At 36.3% G+C, this 27,685-nt stretch overlaps 1 protein-coding gene and 1 pseudogene across 1 annotated transcript; one reads left to right on the top strand and one right to left on the bottom strand.

The window, feature by feature from the left end:
* Positions 1 to 12,765: 12,765 nt before the first annotated feature.
* On the bottom strand, positions 12,766 to 18,823 carry LOC112729021 (probable lactoylglutathione lyase, chloroplastic; annotated as a pseudogene).
* Positions 18,824 to 20,234: 1,411 nt separating this feature from the next.
* Positions 20,235 to 22,482, top strand: LOC112729082 (uncharacterized). The gene is made up of 5 exons (XM_072196156.1): positions 20,235 to 20,313; positions 20,408 to 20,592; positions 21,408 to 21,470; positions 21,597 to 21,729; positions 22,415 to 22,482. The coding sequence occupies exons 1-5, from the start codon at positions 20,235 to 20,237 to the stop codon at positions 22,480 to 22,482; spliced, it is 528 nt and encodes a 175-aa protein (XP_072052257.1).
* Positions 22,483 to 27,685: the final 5,203 nt, after the last annotated feature.

Raw genomic sequence — 27,685 nt, forward strand, 5'->3', positions numbered from 1 at the left:
ACGCCAACCATCACAGAGGAAAGGACTGCTAGAGTTGGAAGGAGTAGACACAATCCTAGCCCAACACAAAGTGATGCAGCAGCAAATTCAGCAATAATTTGAGCAAATGGCCAAGAGAATTGATAGCCTACAAGTTGCATCAGTGAATGTCACAAGCCAACCATCAACTCCTTGGGGGCAGAATGAAGAGAATCAAGCCAAATCTAATATGTGCACAACCAAGGCTCTAGACAAAATGAAGCGTATGGTGACACCTATAACCCATCCTGGAAGAACCACCCAAACCTTAGGTGGGGAGATGGCCACAACCAGAATCAACAACCATGGCAAAGGAATTCAAATCAAAACACCCCAAGAAATAACTAGAACCACAACCAGCAGCACACTAACCAAAACTCCTACAGAAAACCCCAAAACAACTACCCCACTTCCAACCATTATCCACCCAGTAATCAAACCACCAACCAAAATACTTACCATCAACAATCAACACCCCAAAACCAACCGATCTCACAAGACTCTCAGAAGATCACCAATTTGGAGATGTTAATGGAGAAAATGATGAAGCACCAAGAAATGACAACAAAGAACCAGGAAGCTTCCATGAAGAATATGGAGAGGCAGATTGGACAGCTCTCCAAGAAAATTGCTATTGAGAGACCATCAAGCTCATTACCAAGTGACACCATTCCTAATCCAAAAGAAGAGTGCAAAGCTATACAGCTAAGGAGTGGGAAGATATTGGTGGACAATAAAGAGGCAACCAAGAAGCCTATGGAAAGTGACAAAGAATCAACAGAGAAAGAGGAAGCTAGCAACAAGGACACAACAAGCAAGAATGTCCCAGAAAAGTTCAAAGAGAAGGACAACCAGCCACACAATTCAAAGGAAGAATCAACCCAGGGATATAAACAAGTGGGGAAAACTTACACACCTTCACTGCCATATCCCCAAAGATTCAACAAAGAAGCAAAGGATCAACACTTTCATAAGTTCCTTGAGACTTTCAAGAAGTTAGAGATCAACATTCCTTTGGCTGAGGCATTAGAGCAGATGCCTCTGTATGCCAAGTTTCTGAAAGAGCTTATCAGTAAAAAGAGAAGTTGGCATGAGAAAGAGACTATACTGCTTACTGAGGAATGTAGGGCGTTGATTCAAAAAGGGCTTCCCCCTAAGCTTGAAGACCCCGGAAGTTTCTTTCTGCCTTGCACCATTGGGAGATTGACCATCAACAAGGCAATGTGTGACTTAGGGGCAAGTATCAACCTAATACCCTCTTCTTTGGTGAAAAAGCTTTGTATAGAGGAAGTGAAGCCAATACAAATGTCTCTGGAACTGGTGGATAAGTCGGTGATATGTTCCAGGGGTGTGATTGAAAACCTTCTAGTTAAGGTGGACAAATTCATATTCCCTGCGGATTTTGTGGTCTTAGACTCAGATGAGGATGAAGGTGATTCCATTATACTTGGGAGACCATTCTTGGCCACTGCTAGGGCCATTATAGATGTGGAGCAAGGAAAGCTAACCCTCAGAATGCATGATAAAAACATCACCTTGAATGTATTCCCAGAAACACAGCTCAGTGATGAAAAGAACAACTGCATGGACATTGACAAAGGAAGCTTGCAATGGAAGGAAGGAACTAGCAAGACAGTTGATAACCATCTTCCAAGGCAGGAAACAAACAACATAGCAGGGTAAGAGAAGAATGAGACTGGGCAAAGTGAAGAGGGAAACCGAGAAGGAATTGAAGTGCTTACTAAGAAGGAGAGGCCCAAAATAAAGGTTGCTGTCAAAGAAGAAGGAGTAACAAGAAGAAGAAAGAAAAGCAAGAAAAATACTCAGAAGGGATGGAAGAACAAGAAAATCCCAACTAAGGGGTTCTCCAGGGTGATGAAGTACAGTTGATCTATCAACAATTGGGAACAAGCCAACAAGCCAATGACTACTACACTGTTTGCAAAATACTCTCACTTGAGCATGCTGAAATTGAGCATCAAGGAACAAAAAGGAAGCTCACAGTGAGGGGGGATAAGTTGAGACATCACAGCCGTCAACCACCCTGAAGGGGGACCCAATGTCAAGCTAGTGACAATAAAAGAGCGCTCCATGGGAGGCAACCCATGATTTAAGATTCCTGTTTGTTTTAAATTCAATAAGCTATGATCACCCTAGCATGATTTTGAATCTTCATGAACAGACTTGATAGATGCATGCACTATTTCGAAGCATATGCCAGACTTCTAAGTTTGGTGTCCCTTCAAGAACACCAAATTAGTTTTTCAAGCATTCTTAGACCATATGCTCAGTCATTTCGCTGAAGTATATGACCAAACACTAAGTTTGGTGTCTGCATGTGTAGTGATTTTCAGAAGATCATTTCTTGTTCATAGAATCAAAGTCATACATAAATGGATCATGCATTATAACATTTTAGGACTTTATGATAGGAAAGAAATTATATTTTATGATGAAGATATCAATTGTGATGAATTGCTTGCATTCTACATTAATCCCTTAGCAAGAGACAAGTTTGGTGTTCACCGAACCTTGGTTCACTAATTAAGGGACACAATTGATTCTTTATGAAAAAAAAAGGGGGAGTCACGGTTAGACAATCATAAGGAATGATAGTCAATCTATAGTTTTAGATATGAAAGGATCTTGCTACCGTTTGATAATGCTTGTTCTTTTTGTCTTGTTGTGATAGTTAGGTAGTCAGAGAACTATTCAATGGAAGGGAAAAGACAAGGAAGGGCAAGCTAGCAAGAAGACAAAAGTGGATCACATGGCTTGAAAGGTGAATCTGCACATCCTTGGAAGGAGCACTTTGAAGACCAAGGAGATATACTTTACGAAGAGGCAAACTTTGTCTTCATTTAACTTTGCATACACACCCTTCATTAACCACTTGTCCAAATGAATCCTAACCCTCCATTCTTCATTAAAGTATACTATAAAAAGCCTCACTTGAACCATGCACATGAACCAAATTTTCACACATCTTGCACTCCAGATAATTCAAACCTTGTGTACCTTAAAACCAAGGCCTAGAAACCGTGTCCCCTCCTGACCAACTAAGCACCCTTGTTCACCTACACCCATCATACTACCCTCACTTCAAACACTCTTCTTCCAAAAGTACACCACACCACCCAACCTTCTTTGTAACTTAACTTCAACCCCTTCAACCAATCAAGGAAGCATGGCTTCTTCTTCAAGTGCAAAAAGACGGAAAGGAAAGGAACCCATGGTTGAAGAAAGTGGTAGTGAATATGATCGATGGAAGTTCAAATCATGGTACCATCAAATGCAACTGGGATGGATGAATGATAGAAAGATATATCCAGAAATTCCATTTCAGCTACCTGATGAAGGATGCCTAGAAATGAAAGCCAAGATCAGAAAGAGAAAATGGGAAGAGCTCACATCACCAATCACTAGAATTAATGCAAACATCATAAGAGAGTTTTATGCTAACACCCCAAGGCTTAATGCGAATGAAGCTCCAACTTACAAGAGCTATGTACGGGGAGTAGAAGTGGATTTTAGTTCGAAGACTATTGCGAAAGTCTTAGGACTAAGGACAGCTCACTTTGATGAATCAGGGTACCACCAAAGAGTAAATAGAAACCCAGATTATGATGAAATCTCTAGTGATATCTGTGTGGTGAACACAGATTGGGAAAGAGATGAACATGGAAGGCATAAATACTTGAAAAGGGGAGATCTAACCCCTGAGGCAAAAGGATGGTATGAGCTCATAAAGAGATCAATCCTAGGTACAGTGAACACTTCAGAAGTTAACAAGCAAAGAGTTGTCATGCTACACTGTATGGTGATGGGGGGAGAAGTGAAGGTTCAAGAAATCATCGCCGATGATATTCAAAGGATTGCAGAGAAGAGTTCGGCTGACGCTTGGCTGTACTACCCAAGTACCATTATGCGGTTATGCATGAAGGCTAAAGTACCACAAGAGGATGCAAACCCAAAATGGTTGAATCCAGGCATGCCTATAACCTTTGAAAGAATGATGATCGTCACAGAGGCGCAGCAAAGTTGAAGACCACAAAGAAGGAGAAGAAGAGAAGAACCAAAGGAGGAAGAAGAACCATTGGAAGAACAAGGAGAACAGCAACAAGTTCAACCACAAAACAATATGAACATGGTTCGGATGCAAGAAGCAATTCAAAGGCTATCAGAACAATACATGGGATTCAAGAGAAGCAGGAAGAATTTCATTCACAGTACATGAGAGCTCAACAAAGACAAGAAGAACTTCAGTTGAGGATGATGAGTCAACAAAGAGACTATGAGTCAAGATCTTTGGTCATGCAACAGGACCAAGCTTCACAAATTCAAGAGTCATTCAATCAGTTGGCCCAACTGTACTTTGAGAATATGAGAGCTCTCAAGGAATTCACAACCCTTCAGGATGCAAGGTATGGAGTTCAAGCTGATTATAACATAAATGGCCAATTCAAGTTAAGCTATATTGTGGATCATCTACACAACATGGAACCAGCATTTTCAACTTTTGATGAATACTTCAAAGTGAGAAGTGAAAGAGAAGTAGACAAAGCAATACTCCTGGAGAACAGGGTAGAAGAGACAATGAAAAAAGTTGGATTCTGGCAAAAGCTAAAAGGCAAGGGCAAGGGAGAAACTAGTAAGCAAGCAAGTGAGAAGAAAAACAAAGACAAAAAGGAAGACAAATAAAAGGTGGACCCGCTCCTTGCTTATCACATTCACTAAAGAAAAGAACATGCTTGTTTAGTTGGTAGTCATTCTAGTTTGATAGTTTTTGCATCTTGTCTGTTTAACTTTACAATAAGAAGGCTAGTTTAAGTGTGTGCTTGTGTGTGTTCACTTTCACTTGACTAAATGCTTGTCTTATGGCCTGAGTGTTTTCAATTCAATAAAAGAAATGTTTGAAACATGAAGCGAGATAGTTCTTTGTTAGCTGGAAGTAAAATAATAGTAAGTGGTGGTATGTGTGTTTGATTGTGTGGTAGCTCACTCACAATGAATAAAAGGAATAGCTTGTTCTCTTTTTAAGTGGAAATTAGCCTGCTGTCTATGAATCTCAAGCAAATAAAAATCCTTGGTTAAAAGAAAAACAAATAGAAAGAAAAAGAAAAGCCAAGAGTGGCAGAAAAAAAAAAGAAAGAATAAAGCTAGACACCAATAGCTTGAACACTAGGATATATGCCTGTGGTATCTTTGTACTAGGATCTGCTTGGACGATTAAGTTCTATGGAGTGCTTTAACACTTGGTAACTTGGGTTAACTAACCCGAGATTATCAACTGAAAGTTCAATATCAAGAACAACTTAGTTACAAGACATTTAGTGACCCAAAGAGGTGCTAGGCATCAATGTCCTAAGTAGAAATATGAGCCAAGTGTCTGCAGTGAATAATGTGTTGAGCACAAATAAGTTGAGAAATTGTTGTACACATGACACTGAGCTAAAGCTTACAGAAAAAGAAAATGAAGAAAAGTAATCACCAAGGACAAGTAAATAATGAGAGGTCATAGCAATGTGTTAATTGATGCTTGAAAGAGACTTTCTATGCCTAAAGGTCAATAAGAAGTGAGTTGTTGCATATCTTAACAAAACCCCATGAACTACCAATAATACTTTGCTAACGTGAACATTCCCTTCCATTTCATTCTTTCTTCTTAATAGTTCAGTACTTGCTTGGGGACAAGCAAGATTTAAGTTTGGTGTTGTGATGCCATGGCATCTTATCCTAGTTTTACTAGTCTTTTTCTTTGTTTTCATTTGGTTTTATGCACTTTCCTGAGTTACAAGTAAGCCATTTGGGTATAAATTCATGTGTACTTGGATTCAATCAACCAAGAGTAAATTAATGCATTTTCATGAGGTATTGTGCTATAATTGCTTATATGTCAAGGATAATAAGAAGTCTCATGATTTTAGCATAGCTTTGATGCATTTATTGGTTGATAACAGGTAAAGAAAGACATGGAGAAAGGTTGAAGAAAAGAGACTTGGAGAAGAGAAACAGAGCTCACGTTTGAGATGGCGTTGGGGGTCCAACGTTAACCCCAACGTAGTTAGAAAATGATCAAGTCTGGGCCGAAGGATTTTTGAGGTGCGCGCACGCGTACATGCCGCGTATGCACAAAAGCAACAAATTTTGGCATCCGCGCGGAAGCATACAGCACGCGTACGCGCAGACGCATATTTTTGGCTCATGTGCGCGGAAGCGCACGGTGCGCGTACGCACCACAACCAAACGTTGGGGGTCCAACGTTGCCTCAAACGCTACCTCCAACATCTTCGATGCTCATCCCAGAATTGAGATTGGAAAAAGTGGAATCGGCGCGCACGCACCAATGCCACGTACGCGTACTAGGGTAAAAAGCAATGCACGCGTAAGTGTGAAGTACGCGCACGCGTAAAAATACCAACGTTGGAGGGAACGTTGGAGGTCCAACGCTGAGACCAACGTCATCCCTCCCTGGATCAAACTGGAAATTGGAAAATATGCATCCACGCGCAAGCGCGCAGTGCGCGCACGCGTGGATGAGCAATTTTGGCAAGGTGCGCGTACGCGTGGATCGGCGGACGTTGGCCCTCCAACGTTGGGTCAAACGCCGATGACAGCAGACCTTTCTGGTTTTACTGATATGATGGAAAGTGGCGTTTGAGTTAACATTGGCACTAAAATGTTGACTCAAACTTGAAGCACCAGCATCCAACTTTCACACAGATCTCTTCTCAAGATCAAGAGCAGTCAATGGGAGCCATCTTTGATCCAAATTCATCAAGGCTAAAAGCCCAATTCAAGGCTTGAAGATTAAAAATAGAAAGTGTATAAATAGAAGTTAGTTTGATTTAGAAAGGGGACGGTAATTTTTTTTTGTTTTTTTGGCTGTAAGCTCAGTTTAGTTGAGATTGAATTCTCCCTCCTCTTTATTCTTACTCTGCATTCCTTCTTTCTGTTTTGAGAATTGTAGAGAGAGATTGAAGGAATTCTGTTTCAATCCCTGATCTACAATTTATCTTTGTGAAAGTCTGCATAATTTTAAGGAATTGTGAATTGAATTAAGCTTTCTGATTTCATTCTTATTGCTCCTACTAATCTTGCTATTTTCCTTTGGATCTGGAATTGAGATTGGAACGAGTTCTATTGATTCAAATTCTGAGAATCATTTTTTATTCTTCATCTCAAGTGATCTAAGGACTGGATCTAAATTTCCCTTACTACTTCCATTTTATATTTTTTTGCGAATTGCTTGCTGATCGGATCAAGGAAGAAATTGAGATCTAGACTTGTTTTCTAGTCTCTTGACCCCTGAGATCTGCATTTTCATTTTTGTTCATTTGCTAAGGCTTCTTCAAGCCAATTTACTTTTCTATTTAAAGATCCAGCTCAATCCAAGTTATCTTCTACTCTTTTACTTGTTGCAATTTACTTTCCTTTGCTTAAATTCTGCTATCACAACTCCCTAAGCCCTTTAATATTCAAGCAATTTACATTTCCTGCACTCTAAGCTTCTGCAATTTACCTTTCTTGCACTTTAAGTTTCTGTCATTTACTTTACTTGTCCTTTAAGATTCAGCTCTTTCACTTCTTTAAGCTCTTTAATTTACTGCAATTCTTCCCTCTCCCTTTACAATTCATGCAATTTAGCTTCTGTCAATTACAAATCACTCAGATCAACTCTTGTTTGCTTGACTAAATCATCCACTAAACTAAAATTGCTCAATCCTTCAATCCCTGTGGGATCAACCTCACTCCCGTGAGTTATTATTACTTGATGCGACCCGGTACACTTGCCGGTGAGTTTTGTGTTGGATCGTTTTCCACACATCAGATAACCCTAGAAAACTTTAGAAAAATCCTTGAAAACCCTAGAAAACAATAGAAAAATCCTAGAAAACCTTAGAAAAATCTAGAAAATCCTAGAAAAATCCTAAAAATCCTAAAAACCATAAAAAAAAAATCCAAAAAACCCTAAAAATCTTAGAAAATTTTAGAAAACCGTAGAAAAAACCTATAAAATCTTAGAAACCCTTGAAAACCCTAGAAAAATCTTAAAAAAACCCTAAATAACCCTAGAAAATTCTCGAAGACCCTAGAAAACCCTAGATAACTCTAAAAACCATAAATAACACTAGAAAAAACCATAAAAAACCCTAGAAAAATCATAAAAAACCCTAGAAAACCCTAAAAACCATAGAAAACCCTTGAAAACCTTTGAAAATCCTAGAAAAACCATAAAAATCCTAGAAAAGCCTAGATAACCCTAAAAAATCCTAGAAAATCCTAAAAAATTTTAGAAAAATCATAGAAAACCATAAAAAAAATCTAGAAGATCATAGAAAACTGTAGAAAAACCATAGAAAATCCTAGAAGATCCAAAAAAATCCTAGAAAACCGTAGAAATCCCTAGAAATACCTAAATAACACTAGAAAATCTTTGATAACCCTAGAAAACCCTAAAAAAATCTTAGAAAACAATAGAAACCCTAAAAACCCTAGAAAATCTTAATAAATCTTAAAAAATCCTAAAAAGTCCTAGAAAACCCAAGAAAACCCAAGAAAAACCTAGAAAATTCAAGAAAATAATAGATAAATCTTAGAAAACTGTAGAAAATCTATAAAACCCAAGAAAAATCCTGAAAAATTCTAAAAACCAAAAAACACCCTTGAAAGTCCTAAAAACTCTAGAAAATCCTAGAAAAAACCTAAAAAACACATGAAAACTCTAAAAGACCTAAAAAAACATTAGAAGATTCTAAAAAACCCTAGATAACCCTAGAAAATCTTAGAAAAACATAAAAAATCCTAGAAAACCCTAGATAACCCAAGAAAAATCTTAGAAAACACTAGATAACCCTAGAAAACCTTAGAAAATACAAAAAACCTGAAAAACCCCTAAAAAAACATAGAAAATCCTAAATAAATTCCTAGGAAACCCTAGAAAATACAAAAAAATCCTAGAAAATCCTAGAAAACCTTAGATAACCCAAGAAAATCCTAGAAAAACCCTAGAAAATCCTAAAAATGCTAAACACCCTAGAAAAACCCTAGAAAACCTAAGAAAAAATCTAGAAAACCCTAGAAAACTCTAAAAAACCTTAAAAAATCCTAGAACAAATAAAAAAAAACCCTAAAAAATTATTGAAAACTCTAAAAATCCTAAAAACCCTAGATAGACCTAGATAAAACCTAGAAAATCCTTGAAACCCCTCAAAAACTTAAGAAAATCCTAGAAAACCTAGAAAACACAAGAAAAACCCTAAAAAACATGAAAAAAAAGTCTAGAAAATCCTAAAAACCCTAGAAAACCCTAAAAAAACCTAGAAAATCCTAGACAACCATAAAAAACCCTAGAAAACTCTAGTAAAACCCTAAAAAAACCCTAGATAATACTAGAGAACCCTAGAAAACCTTAGATAACCCTAGAAAATCCTAGAAAAATCCTAAAAAACCATAGAAAAACCTAGAAAACTCTAAAAAACCCTACATAATATCATTTGCAACATCCATGTATAGGTCTCCAACATTCATTAAAAGTTTTCACCTATCGTATTTTAATCTACATTATTACTTAATAGACCAAAAATTACAGCAGGTAGATAGCTTTTTGTCATCTTCCGAAGCAATCACTCAATATTTCCTCACAACATCCTTCATTATTTTCCTTCCATCTTTTGTTATATGTCCATTCCCTTTGTAGCATTTAGCAACATGATACATATATAGAGATATCTTTTAATTTAGTCATCACAATGTATTTTTAGATTCCCTTTATATAAATGAATATCTCAACTTTTCTTTCTTCCTTCTTTCTTTCTCTTTTTATTTCTTTCTCTTTTTTTGCTTAACTCATTTTCTTCCTTGACATCTTTGGATTGAAATTATTAATTTTGTTTAAATCCAAAATGGGACGAAAGTGATCCTAGAGATAGTGTTTCTTCGACTTCTCAACTTTTTTCAATGGATAATAATATTCTGTGTGATCTTATATATTTCAATTAACAAATTAACATAGACAATAATAAAAGACAGGAATATAGTTGGTCTAACAAGCAGTCATCAATTGCATAGCTATAAAAGAGTCTCATTACGTGAATAAAAGATAAATTGAGAATTGAAAACAATCATATGCAAGACACTTATTACATTGTATTTAATGAAGATGGATTAGTGAACTAAAATGGTAAGCAAAATCGAAGCAAACTAAGGCCTTCATTCTTCCATTTGTCTTTAATTAAATTCAAATCACAAGCAAATTAAGGCCCCAGAATGTTAGCTAGTTCATTCTTTTATAAAGCAGCAAGGTTTAATCATACACAGAAAAATTAAGCCTCTATTTGGAAAGAACACATCACACATACTAAAAAGCTCTCATAAATTGCATAAAGTTTAATCACACTGTATCTTTATCTCATATAGAGGCAACCCAGAACTATCTTAATAAAAAAGATAGATAAACAAAGAAATTTAAAAATTGAACTAATCCATATTCTGAACTGATCAAGTCATCAATATTCAATAATCAATTAATCAAAAATCAAGAGATGCACAGAAAAGTAGAAGAAAAAATACGTCATCAATGTCCATTTTATTAAGCAAATTCTTGTGCCAAAACTCTATCATTCGAGAAAATGACACAAAAAAATCATACACAATACCATAGTTTAAAAATAAATAAATTCAATTCACAGAGGAAGAGGAAAAAATATTTAGATAAAATCAAACAAGAGACACAAATTTAGGTTCCAGATTGAGAAATGACAACAAATAGAAGATAAAGAAGGAGAACGCATACCTAATTTTCTGAAGGAAGGAGACGTTCGTTGCAGTGCTGGCAGCAGAGTTTGCAGGCGGCGGCGGAGGCTGCTAGTGGATAGAATAGCGGTGGTGTGCATAGAGAAAGCAAAAGGTTGGAGAGAGAGTACAGAGTAGAGAGCACAACAGCAGCGAAGAGAGGAGTAGAGAGCAGATCGGCATCGAGCTCAAAGGTTGCAGCCTCAACAGCAATAGTAATGGTGTACAATGAAGAGATCAGAGGGATGCTGGAGAACGAAGTGGCTGCCATTCTGGTCTATGACAGGGTGAGAGACTGAGGGGTTGTGGAAGAAGAATATTGCATATTTGAAAGTAGTGGGTATTGTTGGGTAAGCAAAGAGAAAATGGGATGTCATAGTCGTTGAGGTATTTTTTGGGGGGTTTGTCACTCATGTATTAATTTGAAGTCTTTAGATTTTTCATTTTTGTTAATAGTTTATTAGTTTAACAATATTTCTTTATATTTAAAGATCAAATTAAAATTATGATTAAAAATCAAATATTTCAAATTTAAACAATAAAATTTAAGAGGCTAAATTAGAATAAATTAAAATAGTTTGAATACCTTACGAATAAACTATGTAAAAATATGACAAATTAGAGGATTGGAAATTGAGTATGACTAACTTACATCCTATATATGTATATGTTATAAAAATATGTTATACGTGGGTATTAAACCAAGGATCTCTCACTTAGAGCAAAACCCTAAAAAATACCCTAGAAAATCCTAAAAAATCCTAGAAAACTCCTAGAAAACCCTAAAAAACCCTAAAAAATCCTGAAAAATCCTAGAAAACTTTAAAAAACTCTAGAAAATCCTAAAAAAACCTAAGTACCTAACAAACCCTAGAAAACCCTAGAAAATCCCTAAAAAATCCTAGAAAACCCTAGATAATCCTAGAAAATCCTAGAAAATCCTAAAAAACACTAGAAAACCCTAGAAAACAATAGAAAAATCCTAGAAAACCTTAGAAAAATCTAGAAAATCCTAGAAAAAATCTAAAAATCCCTCTAGTCGATGAAAAATGCAAGGAAGGAAGAGAAGCAAACATCTTGCTGGCACTAAACTCTGTTATCGAAGGAGGGGAGCTTCTAAAGCGTACACGAAAAGGTATCCTTAAAATATTTATAGCAATTGAAGTAAATTAAAATAAATGGCAAATGCACATAGAAGTTTATATTTATAACACAAAGTATCCCTTTCTTTCTGAATGTCAAATGCAGGAGATCTTCACTGGAAGCAAGTATTTTTCAATATGAATTCAAATTTACAGGTAATTGCTAGAAGACACTCAAAAATCCATCAAAAAATAATAGGCATAGGAGATAATCATAACCACTGATTTTGTTAATATCTCCAATTAAATAGTTACATGGAATGTTCTAACAAAATTACAACAGGTTATAGCAAAAATGAAGAGCAAGCACATGGCAGGAACATTCACCAAAAAGAAGAAATGTAAGCTCAAAGTTTCATTCATAACTATTCTTTCCCACAATCTAAAAACCAATGCTTTAAGGTATGGCCTATAAAATCGCAGGTATAGTCACCGGAGTCTGCAGTGATGTCCAAGCTTGGCCAGGAAGAGAGAAAGAAGACTTAATAGAAAAGAGGGCATATTTCGGAATTAAAACTGCAGAAAGGATAATAGAGTTTGAATGTGAGAGTAAAAGAGACAAACAGTTCTAGCTTGATGGGATTCAGTATATGTTGAATTGCCATGCCAAAGCGGCATAAATATAAACAGAAAATAAGAAAAAATAAAATGGCTGATATGGGGTTGCTTTTTCTACTTCTCTTTTACTTTTACTTTGTGAGATGCTTATAAAGATGTACATTTGATAGAATAACTGTAAGATTTCGCCAAGGACTATGACAGAGTACAATGATTTCAATGAAGAGGCATAGGATCTAGAACCGTTACATTGTCACTCTAATTCCTTCAGGAAATCAGCATTATCAACAAAAGCCTGCATAAGTAATACACAAGTCAAACTTTAAAATACAATAAGATGGTATCATTCTATGCCAAAGTCTCGGGTATAAATGAAAGGAGAACTCAGATGATAGGTATAGAGAAAAAGAAGTAGTGGTAAATAATATTTTGAGTTATGTTAGGTGTACATATCTTGCATCGCAAGTCATCCGACTCACCCCGTTCAACCGTGGATAGTGTGAGTCGGCATGGTGTTTAAAATAAAATATATTTGCCTAGTATTTCTCACGTTATTTCACATATGATTCATTCCTCTCTAATTACATATCAAACACAAACCACCCATGAATTCATCAACATAGTTGACCAGGTTGAAGTCTTAGAAGAAGCACATAATAAATCCCATACAATCAAATAGATGGAAAGGTTACGCATACCAATTTGCAACCATCAGGGTCCAAGGTCCAAGCAAACTGCTATCTTGGTGTTGATAACTGGCAGCGGCCCAGGTTCACGGATAATCTTGCCTCCACACAGTTTGATTGCTTCTACACTCTTATACACATCATTTGTGCCTATTGCAATATGTGCAAACACATAAATGAGTTGCATTCTAACAGTAAGATATAGAAAATAGACACGGAGAACACCACAAAAATCAATAAAATCACTTTCGAAAATGGAAAATAAATAGTATCTACCTGTCCATAGCCATTTCCTTTGTCATAATTAGTGATTCCGTAGATATATGTAAGTTCTAGAACAATGTTCTTATCTTCAGGACCATACCCCATTGTGGCAACTGTATTCTATAAACCAATCAGAATCAATGACAATTGATAGCTAAAAATCGATAAAATCATGTTTTTTGTTTTTACTTTTTTTCTTCACAAAATCTAATAAGCAAATGTTACTGAAAATGAAAACAGAAACCAAACAAGCCAACTTGCGCATGATATTAATAATTGCCACCAGCATAAGTTTACCTTGTGCTCAGGATTGTCTTTCCTATGCAGAGGTTGCATGCCAATAGCCTTTTGAAATCCATAAAAACAAAGAAAAAATATTAATACATGAAAGAAAGATGGAATTCACTTCATGAAAGAACCTTTCACATTTTCATCCTAACAGGAGTAGAAAACACTCACTTTCTGATAGAAGACTATGGCATGGTCAAGATCACCTACACGAAGTGACACTTAGCATAGGGGTTCGGAAGTAAGTCCTCTTTCCAAGAGCTCAAATTCATAACCATCAGGATCTTGGATGAAAGAAGTTACTGTGCTGCCACCTTTGACAGGCCCTGGTTCCTTGATAACCTTTCCACCTTTTACTTTTATCAGATAAACTGCCTTGGCAGCCTAGAAATTGGAGTAAGGACAATAATCATCATAATTTAAGTCAGAAATTTGACAGAGACATGCAACATACATGAAAATTGAGCATCAATAAAAGGAAATGAACCAAAAACCACTCTTAAAAAGACCATTTAGTTTTTAACTTCCTGTGAGAATTTCATAGTTTGAAGATAACAACACACATTGATTAATTGGCTGGTGATGTTAGATAAGCTGGTAACTAATGTTCATGAAAAATATAAATTGGTTCTTAATGCACCAATGTGTTCAATTGGAGACTCTATTTGAATTTTAAGTTGCTGTTGCTTAGTTCTACAATATCAACAATCATGCTTTGTTTTCTAATTGTTCTATAATAGGAGCTTACATCTTCAACTACAACACCCAAATGACCAAACCCATTTCCAATGTCATACTTGTCCACTCCATAATCTACAATGATCAAGAAATACAAACAAGAAACATGAGAAGCACAAACTATTTTATGCTAAACAAAAGTTTGTATCTTGCACATCTAAACTCACTATAGGTAAGCTCAACTGTAAAATTGGAATCTTCAGGGCCATATCCAAGAAAAGGATTTGTGTATCTTTCTTCAGGTATATCACGTTTTCTCAACAGCTTCATGCCAAGGCACTTAGTGTAAAACCTAAATATATATACACATTCCAAAAATGTAATCAAGATTCAAGAATATAGTATAATAATTGCATTAATTTAGGGCAATTGAAGCATCATAGGTAGCATACTTTATAGTCTTATCCAAGTCCCCAACACGGTACACAACATGTAAGAATCTTCTATTGTCATTTTTGACCTATTCAAACAAGTTTTGCTTTGGTTGAATTAGATTCTTTGCTGTATTAGCCTCTGCTACTCTAAACAATTCTGAACCTTTTACACCAAATAACAGAGATTGGGACTATGGAATAGCTGAACAAATTGACATAACAATTCTGTTAATATAAACAGAGTGATAATATAATTAATTAACTCTAAGTATCAAATGGATAATAATAAAGCTTATGTGAATGGAGGTTAATTACCAAAAGGACCAGAAAGAAGGTGAAAGAGAGCTAGTCTTCTAGAAGGGTTAGGGTTGTAAGAGGAAATGCATATAGTGATAGAAGGGAAACTGAAAGAACAAGTTGTTGATAACATTAAGGATGAGGTCATGGCCATTGCCATTGCCATTTGGCAATGCTGCAAATTGCTAATGATGCTGGTTGCCTTGTTCTCTTCTTCCCGACTACCTAAACCAAACAGCTCTATCCACCATGCATCATGCATGGACAGTAATTATTGTTAACGGGCTTTTATTAGATTGGGCTTTAGCCCATTGTAACTACAGCGTTTCATAGAGTTTGGGCTTTTATTTACATCATTGAGTCTGCTCGTTTTAATTTTCTTTCATCAATTCATTCGGCAAAACCTTTATATAAAAATTCAGTCTTAAATTTCCAAATTGCGCATATTTATTATTTACCATCGTGATTTTGTTAGTATACAATACGTGTTGAATCTCAAAAAGAAAGAAAAACATATTGACAAATTGAACCACTAGTTTTGTTAGTATTCGATGATTATTTTAACTTTTAGAAAAAAAAGGGTATCGTTGGCATGAATTTTGAGTTGTAAAATGCATGTTCCTACAATCTATGTACAAAACAAAACCACATGGTAAAATACAATGATGTGGTTCTTTTTAGAATAACAAAAGAAGTTTATGCAAGAATTGGCCTAGTTTATTACCATTGCAACTTGGGGGTAGATGGGGGAAGAAGGTTGAAGATACAGACTAAAAACAAGGATTGAAGATGTATAATTTTTAAGGTAAAGTATATTTTTTGTTCTTGAAATTTGTTAAAAATTTTAAAAATATTCTTAAGTTTTAATTTGTTTCAATTTTATATTTAATTTTTTCGATTTGCATCAATTTTATCCTTATTCCAAATTTTTTTATCAAACTATGGTCAACACTATTTTTTTTTCAATTTTACCCTTCAAAATCTATTCACTTTCATCATTTCCAAAATATTATTTTCTCTCTCTTCCAAATACCCCATCACCAAACCCCTTACCACTACCGCCACTATTATCATCATATCTTCCCCTTAATCTTATTTCTAAACAGAATAAAGAAAAGAAATCGAAAAATCTCAATAAACTGATTCAAAAAAATAAAAATGGCAGAAGATTATAACCTTCATAATCAAGAACAAGAACAACAACAATAACCCACCAAGTTGCTCCAATTCAGAGACTCACTTCAACCCGAGTTAATGCAGTTCTTTGTACTTTGCAGCTCGAAAATTCCCGTGAGAAAATTAAAGACAAGTTTAACAATTTGAATGGACAAAGAATCGCACAACAACGAAGTGGGGACCGAACCTAAAAAGTTATTTGTTGAAAGGGACAGAAACTGAAGTCTCAGCATCTTCCCTATTTGTTGAAGGGAATAACCCTCCGATGGAATTCTTCTCGGCGTTGACGTGAACGTGGTTGATGGTGACCGGAATCCAAGGGTTTTCTAGGGTTATCTAGGATTTTCTAGGGTTTTTAGGGTTTTCCTAGGGTTATCTAGGGTTTGCTAGGTTTTTTCTAGGGTTTTCTAGGATTTTTTAAGGATTTTTTGAGTTTCTAGGGTTTTTTATAGTTTTCACAATTTTTAGGGTTTTTCTAGGATTTTCTAGATTTTTCTAGGGTTTCTCTATTATTTTCTAGCGTTTTTTAGGATTTTTCTAGTATTTTCTAGGATTTTCTAGGATTTTTCTAAAGTTTTCTAAGGTTATCTAGGGTTTTCTAGGGTTTTTTAGGGTTTTCTAGGGTTTTTTAGGATTTTTTAGAATTTTTTAGGATTTTTTAGGGTTTTCTAGGGTTATCTAAGATTTTCTAAGGTCTTTTAGAGTTTTCTAGGATTTTCTATGTTTTTCTAAATATTTTTTTCTCTTACTCTGTGAATTGAATTTATTTATTTTTAAACTATTGTATTTTGTATGATTGTTTTGTGTCATTTTCTGGAATGATAGAACTTTGGCACTAGAATTTGCTGAATGGAATGGACATTGATGGCGTGTTTCTTCTTCTACTTTTCTGTGCATCTCTTGATTTTTGATTAATTGATTATTGAATATTGATGATTTGATCAGTTAAGAATATGGATTAGTTCAATTTTTAAATTTCTTTGTTCATCTACCTTTTTTATTAGACTAGTTCTGGGTTGCCTCGTTATGAGATGAAAATACAGTGCGATTAAACTTTATTCAATTCAGTGAGAGTTTTTTAATATTTGTGATGTGTTCTTCCCAAATAGAGGCTTAATTTGCTTGTGTATGATTAAACCTTGCTGCTTTATAAAAGAATGAACTAGTTAACATTCTAGGGCCTTAATTTGCTTGTCATTTGAATTTAATTAAAGACAAATGGAAGAATGAAGGCCTTAGTTTGCTTCGGTTTTGCTTACCATTTAGGTTCACTAATCCATCTTCATTAAATACAATGTAATAAGTGTCTTGCATATGATTGTTTACAATTCTCAATTTGTCTTTTATTCATGTAATGAGACTCTTTTATGGCTATGCAATTGATGACTGCTTGTTAAACCAACAATATTCTTGTCTTTTATTATTGTCTATGTTAATTTGTTAATAGAAATATATCAGATCACACAGAATATTATTATTCATTGAAAAAGTTGAGAAGTTGAAGAAACACAGTCTCTGGGATCACTTTCATCCCATTTTGGATTAAAAAAAATGAATAGTTTACAATAAAAAGATTTCAATGAAGAAAATAAGTTAAGCAAAAAAAGAGAAAGAAATAAAAAGAGAAAGAAAGAAGGAAGAAAGAAAGTTGATATATACATTGATATAAAGGACATCTAAAAATATATTGTGATGACTAAAAGATATCTCTATATATGTATCATGTTACTAAATGCTACAAAGGGAATGGACATATAACAAAAGATGGAGAAAAAATAATAAAGAATGTTGTGAGAAAATATTGAGTGATTACTTTGGGAGATGACAAAAAGCTATCCATCTACTGTAATTTTTTGTCTATTAAATAATAATGTAGATTAAAATGACGATAGGTGAAATCTTTTAATGAATGTTGGAGACCTGTATCTGAATGTTGCAAATTATATTATGTAGGATATTTGTGTCTTTATTTATAGTCTATTGTAGACATAGTTATCAAACCCGGCTCAACTCGGCCGATTCGACCGAAAACCCGATCACCCGGTCACCTGACTAGATCGAGCCACTCATTGAACCGATTGTGCAACAGACCTGGTTCGACCCGACGGGTTTTCGTGAAACCCGATGACCCAGCTGATTAATTTAACCCGGTCCAGGTCGTTTTTTTTTTCTTCTTAATACCTGAAACGGCGTCGTTTCATAACCCTCTCCTCCCCTTCCCCTTTCGATGAAACTCTATGCCCAAATGCCAAATCTAAGACTCTTGAATCTTTGTGCTCTCTCCGTCTCTAGCTCGGCAGTCAGAACTCAGTACTCAATAGTCCCTCTCTCATCTCTCCCCTCACCTCGACAGTCGTCACTCTCAGTCTCTCACGGCCTCACCTCATCGCTCTCTCAGTCCCCCACCTCATCCACTCACCTTGGTCGTCGTCACGGTCCCATGCCCCTGTGCTCGCTTCGCTGGCGGCAGAAGCAAATGGAACCGCATCTGGTCCCTCGGGTGGTGGTGGTGGTAATCTTCTTGCTTCTCACAGTCTCTATCTCACACCTGGTCTCGATCTCTCCCTTCCCTACGCTATTCATCGCTGGTAACAGAGCCAACAGATCCTAGTGGGCTGGTCTTCGTTGTCGTCTTCTTGCTTTGAGCCTTGCCGTCAGCTTCTTCCTCGCCATCAGCTTCTCCTTCGCTGTCAGATTCCTTCGTGCAACCCGATTTGGTGAGTTCCCCCTGTTCTTTCTGTTTCAATTTTTTTGCTGCATCACTGCACTTTGATTTTGTTGCCAAAATAATTTGTTGCTGAAAGTTGAATGTGTTGATGAAATTTGTTATATCATAGTTTATGTTTTTGTTGCTGCCTGAAAGTTATCATAGTTATCATAGCTGAATTTGTTGCTAGAACTCTAGAAGTAGAATTTGTTGTTAAGTTGAATTTGATGCTGAACCTATCATAAATGTGGTTGTTGCTAGAAATAGAATTTGTTACTGGATAACTGACTTGAGTTGAATTTGTTACTGAACCTTCTTGTTGTGTTGCTTAAAAAATGCTAAATCTTTTGTTGCTGTATGTTAAGGGATAAGAGATAAGAGAGTTAGTCAATAACAAAATCAGTTTGGTACAGTTAGTTAGGGTTTGTTATTCTGATGTCTGATCTTTTTCTCTTTTTCAATTCTGTTATAAATAAAGCTCTTGCATCTCTCTAAGAGGTGTGTAGAATTGATTCATTGATGGAGGAATAAGATGAAGTTAATTCAGTTCACTAGTTTCTTGTACCTCTCTCTTCAAACTCTTCTTTCTCTATTTCAGATGTTCTGCATAACATCATAATGCAGTGTTTCTTATGGAAGATATAGATGCAAATCAAAGTGAGGAAAATGTTGATCAAGCTCCAAATTTGTCCTATGAAGATATAGATGTCGATTTTAAGATCACTTGGACTTGATTATCGATTATGTTATCTTTTGCTTACTCTTGTTTATTTAAATAAAGAAAGTATTTTGTACTAGAAACTAGTTTATTATCTCTTTTTCATCATTAGTTGTCTAAAAATTAACATTTGATTATTATTATTATTATTATTATTATTATTATTATTATTATTATTATTATTATTATTATTATTATTATTATTATTATTATTATTACTATTATTATTATTATTATTGTAAAGACTTGCATTTTAAGTTTTAATATGTAATTTTAATTTCATTTATATAATTTTATATTTTTTAAATTATGACCGGGTCAACCGAGTGAATCAGTGACCCATCGGTTGAACCAGACCGGGTGGATTGCCGATTCAGTTCTGATAACTATAATTGTAGATTTGTAGCCCTTTTTTCTTACTATATTAGTTTTAGTATATTAAAGGCAAAATTTCCAAGGCGTAGAGTGAAGAAAATGGTCAAACAATCAACTCAATTGAAGGAACTTAAAACCCAAACGCAGCAACCTCAATTCAAAGAGCTTGAAATCGAAGGTACAGCAAAATCAAATAACAAATTTCTTGATCAGCATAAAGTTTTCACTATTTATTTATTTTTATTAAAACTCTACCTGTGTGTTTGTGGCAGTGGAGCGTCAAATCAGTGCAATTAAGGTGGTTCGTGATGTTGAGATTGAGCGATTGTTGATGGAACTTCGTTTGGTTCCGTCGTGTTTCAGTGAGGAACAGCTCCGGAAGCCAATGCTGCAGGTCTTCGAAGAAACCTTACCGAATCCCTCAATTGTGAAAGATGAAGGGAATGGAAAATTTGATGTGAAGTAGAAAGAGAGAGGGAGCAGAATGTCCACGACTTGTGGTGGTGTAGGAAGAGATTTGCACGCTTCTCTGTTCTAGAGGCTTTCGATTGCTTTTCCTTCGGAATGTCCTTTTTCGGTTCCTTAGTTTGGTGGTTTTGAATACTCTAGCAATACTGGTAGTGTTTAGTTTTCTCTTTCGATTTAACTCATTTCATATCTGAATTAAAGTTTCCTAAATTGAATTAAAAAAAATGGAAATGTATGTTACGAAACATACTATTGTTTTGTGCCCCTTAAAATGTTTGAGTTCCTTCAATTTTGAACGATTTTACTATAGATATTATAGTTCTTATACATTTTGGCATAGATTGTAGTTGATACCTGTTAGTTTACTTCTTTGTTGGTAGGGAGAACCGGATTTCTTGGTGATGAAAATCTTCATTTTAAGGACTTTGTATGTTCTCTATCTTCTCTGTGCACTTTGATTAATTGTATTTTGTAACATCCTTAGCTGGCTTGTTTGGGTCACTTACATAGGACTTGATGCGACATAAAATTGGGGGTAGCTGTGTAGGAGCAGCATTAATATAGCACTTCCATTCTCATTTCCATCATGTGCTGAAGCATCCATGAATTGATTTGAATGAGAAATGTTGCTATTCATTTAGGATCCTTTCATGTGCAGATGGAAGAGAACTTGCCTCTATTACTAGTTTCATTGCATACGCTGCTAAATCTATTATGACTAACTTAAACAGCTTGCAAATAAAAACTAATTAGTGATTGCAATGTATTGTGATAATATGAATTGATTGAATATCTGTTACATAGGTTTTTGAGGAGCCATGTGAAGCTCAGACTCTCACAAGTCAAGAAGGTCTTCAGACTCCCAATGTCCGAATTTTCTCCCTTTATTTTTTACCTTCTGTTTTTTATGGATGACTTTATGAACTCTAGTATTCATTGCTGAGGCTATTTTTTAAACAGTTGTGATTGATTTGGCTTTGTTGCCTTTTGCAGGTGAGTAGTCAGCGCTTGTCTGTTGGGATGACACCTAAAACCCTTAGGCTGCCGAAACCTAGCGAGATGCTTCTCTCTGTCCATGGATCACCTTTTGGTGTTTACAAGGAAAATAACATGGAAGCTATATATGGTATGAAGCAAATGTTCTATTTGAAACTATTGCTATATCTTGTTCATTTAGTTTCCTTGTTGCATGAAGAGATACTTTTCTAAAAATAAACTACCAAGAATGGTACTCGAAAGTTTATGCCGCTAATAAAAATAACCTAGAAAGATAACAAATAAGCTCCAAAAGATTTAAAAAGTGAGAAAACTAACCGGATATTAGTTATATTTTTTTCATAAAATACTTTAGATATTAGATTTCGATGCGATTTTTTGTAAGTATTATTAGAAAAATGAGACTTTGTCATAGTTAAAATTTGGTGATTTGTCAAGGAATTTTTTCAATGTTTTTTGTGAATGATTGAATTTAAAATAAAATGCACAAGTTGTTTACTAAATACAAAATTCCTTTATCATTTATGTAAAAAAAATATGATATTTTTGTTAATTTTGTCACGTTTTTAAATCTTTTGAGACTTCTTTGTCATTCATAGAAATCTTATTTGGTTATTTTTCATAGCGATATGAGTTTTTTGGTGCAATTTCGATAGTTTACCTTGTTCCTAATAGCATGTGAACTATTTTTAGCTCAATTTGTTAGTTACTTTATAAGCTAAGCTCTTAAGCCAGTGAGCTACTGAGCTTGAGCTAAAAATTTGAGCTCATTTATTAAATGAGTCAAACTTAACTTTGCTATGTTCCATGAGCAGGGTTTGGTAGAGTTGATGGAAGGTATACCGGTTCGGAATTCCACAAAATACTTCCGTTGTTAGTATAGCCCAACCGATAATCAATCCTCAATCCCAAATTAAGAAAGGGTGGTTGTCACAAGTGCTAACCGCAAATAAGAATGTAACCGGAGTATTTAGACTCTGGGTCGTCTCACGAAGAATGGGCAAGCATGTGCTTTAGCATTGATAAAAAATACGGGGTTGAGAATCATGGTAATGAAAATTAACTACCAAGCTTGTCATGCAAGAAATCTTAAAATGCAAGAAACTCTAAATTTAAGCAATTAACTAAATCAAGAACTAGCAACTAAGAATTTTGGTTTTTCAAATATGAATCAAAGGTACTCTTGACTAAGCATGGGAATTGGGGTCTCTATCCTTGTCTTCAACTATAATTAGCCAATTGTGACGAACCAAACTCACTAAGTCTACCTCAAAGAACCTTAAGTACGTAATATTTACTCCTAGGGTTGAGGTATGTCAAGTGGTTTGACCAATTTCAACACATAAGTCCCAACCAATCTACTAATTAGTAGTGGGTTGGTGTTAATGGGTGTCAATTTGGTCACTAAGGGTTCTCCAATCAACAATCCAATGAGACCCAATGACTCAAGGTCACCCAATTCTCATAACTTAGACCAAGAGTAAAAGAAACTACTCCATAATTAAAGCAAACATTTCATCAAACACATAGAATGCACTAACTAGAGACATGTTCAAATTACAATTAAATTGAGAATTATGAGGACCCACTAACAATCATTTATAGAAACTACACAATTAACACTAGCAATCACAAGAAGAATCAACATATTCATAGAAATCAACACCCACAATGTTCATGAATTGGGGTAGAAAATTGAAAAGCAACAAGACAACACAATCAAGATAAGATCTAAACAAAATAACACTAGAGGATTCAAATTGAGTAAACAAGAGTATCAAACAACAAGATCCAATCCAGTAATTTCACAATGGGAGATCAAAATCAAGCTAGATCTAGGGAGGAAGAAGGGTTCCCTCTCTAGATGAACAAAAACTACCCAAAAACTCAAAATGTGTCTAAGTGTCTAATGTGTGATCCCCCCTTGCTCCTACAATCCCTGGGTCATTTCCATGCAGAGCTAGCCTTCAATTGGGCCCCTCCCGGCCTCAGAAATCGCCAGCCACAATTTCATTAATGAGGTCACGTGCTGGTCACGACGCGTGCGCGCCAGGTGTGCGCGCGCACCGATGAGCTCCTGAATCCACGCGTACGCGCACGGTGCGTGTGCGCGCCGATGACGATTCTTCCAATGAGCGCGAGAGCGTTAGCTATATGCGAGTGGCCACAATAGTACGCATCCACGCGTGCGCGCCAGGTGCGCGTGCGCGTCGATGACTGAACTCCAAGGCTCCAAAGTTCCATGTTTCTTCACTTGTGCATGCTTCCTTCTCCTCTTCTAGACCAATCCTGCCCTGGAAACTCTAAAATCACTGAATAAACACGTCACGGCATCGAGTGGTAATAGAAGAGATCAAAATATAGCAATTCCAGCTCAAATAAGCATGTTTTCAATCACAAGGTCAAACACGGATGGAGATACAAAACCATGCAATTCAAGTGGATAAGTGCGGAAATATTGACAAAATCTTCTCAAATCAGCACAAGATAAACCACAAAATTAGGGTTTATCAAATCTCCCCACACTTAAACCATGCATGTCCTCATGCTAAAGATAAGAAGACCAAAGGATATAGGGAAAAGAGAGTTGTGGAATGGAACTAATGCAAATGCATCTACCTACTTGGTCAAGGGTGAATCTATCCTCCAAGAATATATGGGAATACATAGGGTTAAGGTGACATGATAGTCCAAGAATCCTACCAATTCAAAGCATCACAATGCGGTGAACATAACTTGCAAGATGTACGCTTGTGAAAGTCGGGAACAAGAAGTTGAGCATCGAACCCTCACCGGAAGTGTATCCGCTCTATTCGCTCAAGTGTATAGGGTTCGCCACTCAATTCCCTTCCAATCATGCTCTCCAAGATTTGTCCTTCATCTAACAATCAACAATTATTTTAATGCATGCATACAGTTATCATGAGGTCTTATTTTCAGTTGTAATGGGGCTAGGGTGAGGGTAAGGATGCATGTATGGCCAAGTGAGCTTAAGATTTGTATCTTTGATTAGCTTAGATCCTCACCTAAAACATACAATAACCTATGCAATTCTAATACATAACCTAGCTACCCAATTATCCACTTTTCCTCATGCTCATGTATTTCTCTTTAGTTCTTCATCTGCATGCATTGGTGATCATTGGCTTTGCCTTGGGGTAATTTGTCCCATTTTCATTGTTTCTTTATCTATGTTTTTGTCTCTTTTGTTTTTCTCTTTTTTTTTCTATTCTTTTTTTTTTTACATTCTTCCTTTTCTTTCTTTTTGTTTCTCTTTGCTTGTCCCCTTCTTTTTGGGGATTTTATGTACAAGAGTGCCAATGCATGCGGTCCAATCATTCAATACATAAGTATGTTCTTACCTCCCAAATTTTTTTTCATTATAATTACAAAAACCTACCTTTACATCTACCCAAGTTCCCAGGTATTCCCTCCCAATTGAATAACACACACCCTCACTCACCTAAGCTAATCAAGGATCCAATTCCAGGGACATTCATTGTTTTCTGCTTAGGGGTGTTGACGTGCTAAAATTAAGAACAAAAGGGATTATTATGGGCTCAAAATTGGTTAGCAATGGTAGATAAAGGTTAAGGCTATTTTGGGGAAGTGAAGTGACTATTGAAATGATAGCCTCAATCATGTAAATGCATTCATACACCAAATAAAGGACATATAGAGTCAGACAAAGCAATGATTACACTCATGGAAAGAGAATGTTCGCACACAAGAAGAAAAATAAGTAGTCATAAGATGTGACCACGTCATTAGGCTCAAGTCCCACAAGCTTGTGTTCTTAACTCAACAATCATGTTCCAAAGTACATTCTTCTAGCAAGTTTGTCACACAAAAATTTTTTTTTTCAATTAATTGGTAGGGTGCCCTAAAAATACATTTTCTCAGAAAAGGAAGTTATTACTTTGACCAAGTGTAAACTAACTATCATGCAAGGAGTATTCACAAGCAAAAGTTAACTAACATGCAATCTACTGACTAATCAAGAACATCCATGGGTGAGGAAGAGATGGTTACCCATGGAGATCGGTCGAACGACCTCCCCACACTTAGAATATAGCACGGTCCTCCGTGCTACTAGCAATGCGCAAAGGACGGTCGGGACTGGAACTAGCACTATCCTCTTCATCAGAGCTCCTGTCAGTTGGGTTCGAAGTGGATGTGAATATTTCGCGTTCCTTCAGTTTAGGGGTAACACAACGCAGAAGCTTCTTGATGTAAGTATAGCGGCGTTGGTTGCGCCACTCATATCTATCAATCTTTCGGTGGAGATCTTCAATTTGTTGATGGGTGGATCTTTGTGGTGGTAGTGATGATGATGTGGAAGGAAAAATAGGCTGCGGGGTAATGTCAAGGCTTGGGGTAGTCAAGGGAAGCTGTAAGTATCTCCCACTCGGGACTACATCGCCCTTGGCCGGAATTATAGCCTTCGTGTTCGTGGTCTCCCAAGGAACACCCGCTGCAGCGACTAAAGTAGATACCAATGCTGGTAATGGCAAATTACCCCGAGCATGGATTTGACTCATTGCTTGTTGGACAAGAAGTGGAATGTTCACCGGTCTCTCTGTGAGAACACACCAAACAAGCAAGGCAAGATCCGCCATGAAGGACGACTTGTGGGTGCTAGGTAGCACATAGTGGGAGAGGATCTGGGCCCAAGCTCTAGCTTCCACAGTAAGGTAACGAGCATCGATGCACTTGGGCTGCATCCGGAGTCGTCCTTGGGTCCAAAATGTCTCTGGCTCAGTGATGACTCGAAGAATCGAGTCCCAATCAAACCCAAACGCACTTCGCTGACGTAAGACCTCTTGGTATCCATCCATTTCCCTTGGTACCGGTAGGACATTAAGCACATGCTGAATAGCCTCTTCTGAAACCAGGACTTGCTTTCGGCGCACATATACTGGCTGAAGAGATGGGAGGTGGTAGTTGGTATAAAAATCTACCACCCAAGAGATTGACCTCTTGTGGTTTTCTCAGAAGAAAATCCCATCCTCGCCGCTCGATGCGGGGTAGGATATAATGGGCAATCTTGTCCGGAGGGGTGAGTAGATGCTCAGCATGATAGTTCCGATCAACCATGGCGGGGAACACAAGTTCACAGAAGCGGTTGGGGAACCTTGAAGAGTCCCTTTCCGGATTGCTCTTCTCTTTTTCATCAATAGGAGTGGATGCCTTCGCTTTCTTAGAAAGAGGTATGGCTTCTAGTGTAGGATGCGCCTTGGAGGATGACTTTTGGGGTGCCCTTTTTGTGGCCGGTTTTCTTGGTTCCTTCCCCTTTCCTTTTTTGGTGGCCATCTTGAAAAAGGAAAGAGAATGAAAAATATTAAACCCAAATAATCATCTCATGGAAAACATCATGCAAGTGAGAAGTAGTGCCCAGAGTAAATTGTGGATCTTGAAGATGCGACAGTTGCACATGTGATCAAGAACAACTAAAGAAGCATGGGTCACAACACTTAGCATGGGATGCAAGAGTGAATAATGCATGCAATGTGGCATGAGAAGAGTGCACTCAAGTATCCAAAAGAAAGAACCAGTCATGTGAAGTGAGCATTCAATTGGTGAGCATAAAGTAGAATGGCTCAATATGCTTGAAAGATGGCAAGTGAATGAGGAAGAAGCACTAAATTGCGGGTACAAGACCAAAACAAACCAAAATGGCATGTGTGCATTTCTTCGAACACTTGGCGTGCAACTAACAAGTAATGAGCAAATATAAGAAACTCACTCAATTAAAGCCTCAAAATGAAACATCAATCATCAACACAAGATCACTTACTTACAAAGTCATCAAATGACAACAACAAGATTTACTCAAGCAAATTAAAGTTTTAGTTCATCATCCATGGAGAAATAAGAAAGGAAAAATCAAATGGACAAGCAACAAGCAAATAAAAGTAAGAGAGAAATAAGAAGGTACTAAAAGAAGCATGCAACTAAAAGAAGAAAATGTGAAAAGAAAGTAAGAGATGAGAGTAGAAGAAGCAAAACCTTGAGAGGGAGAGAGAGGCAAGATGGGGTTCTTGCAAAAGGAGAAGAGGGGAAGAGAAATGTAGGGCCACCGGAGG

This window comes from Arachis hypogaea, chromosome 5 (genome assembly GCF_003086295.3).
Source record: "Arachis hypogaea cultivar Tifrunner chromosome 5, arahy.Tifrunner.gnm2.J5K5, whole genome shotgun sequence".
Lineage (NCBI taxonomy): Eukaryota > Viridiplantae > Streptophyta > Magnoliopsida > Fabales > Fabaceae > Arachis > Arachis hypogaea.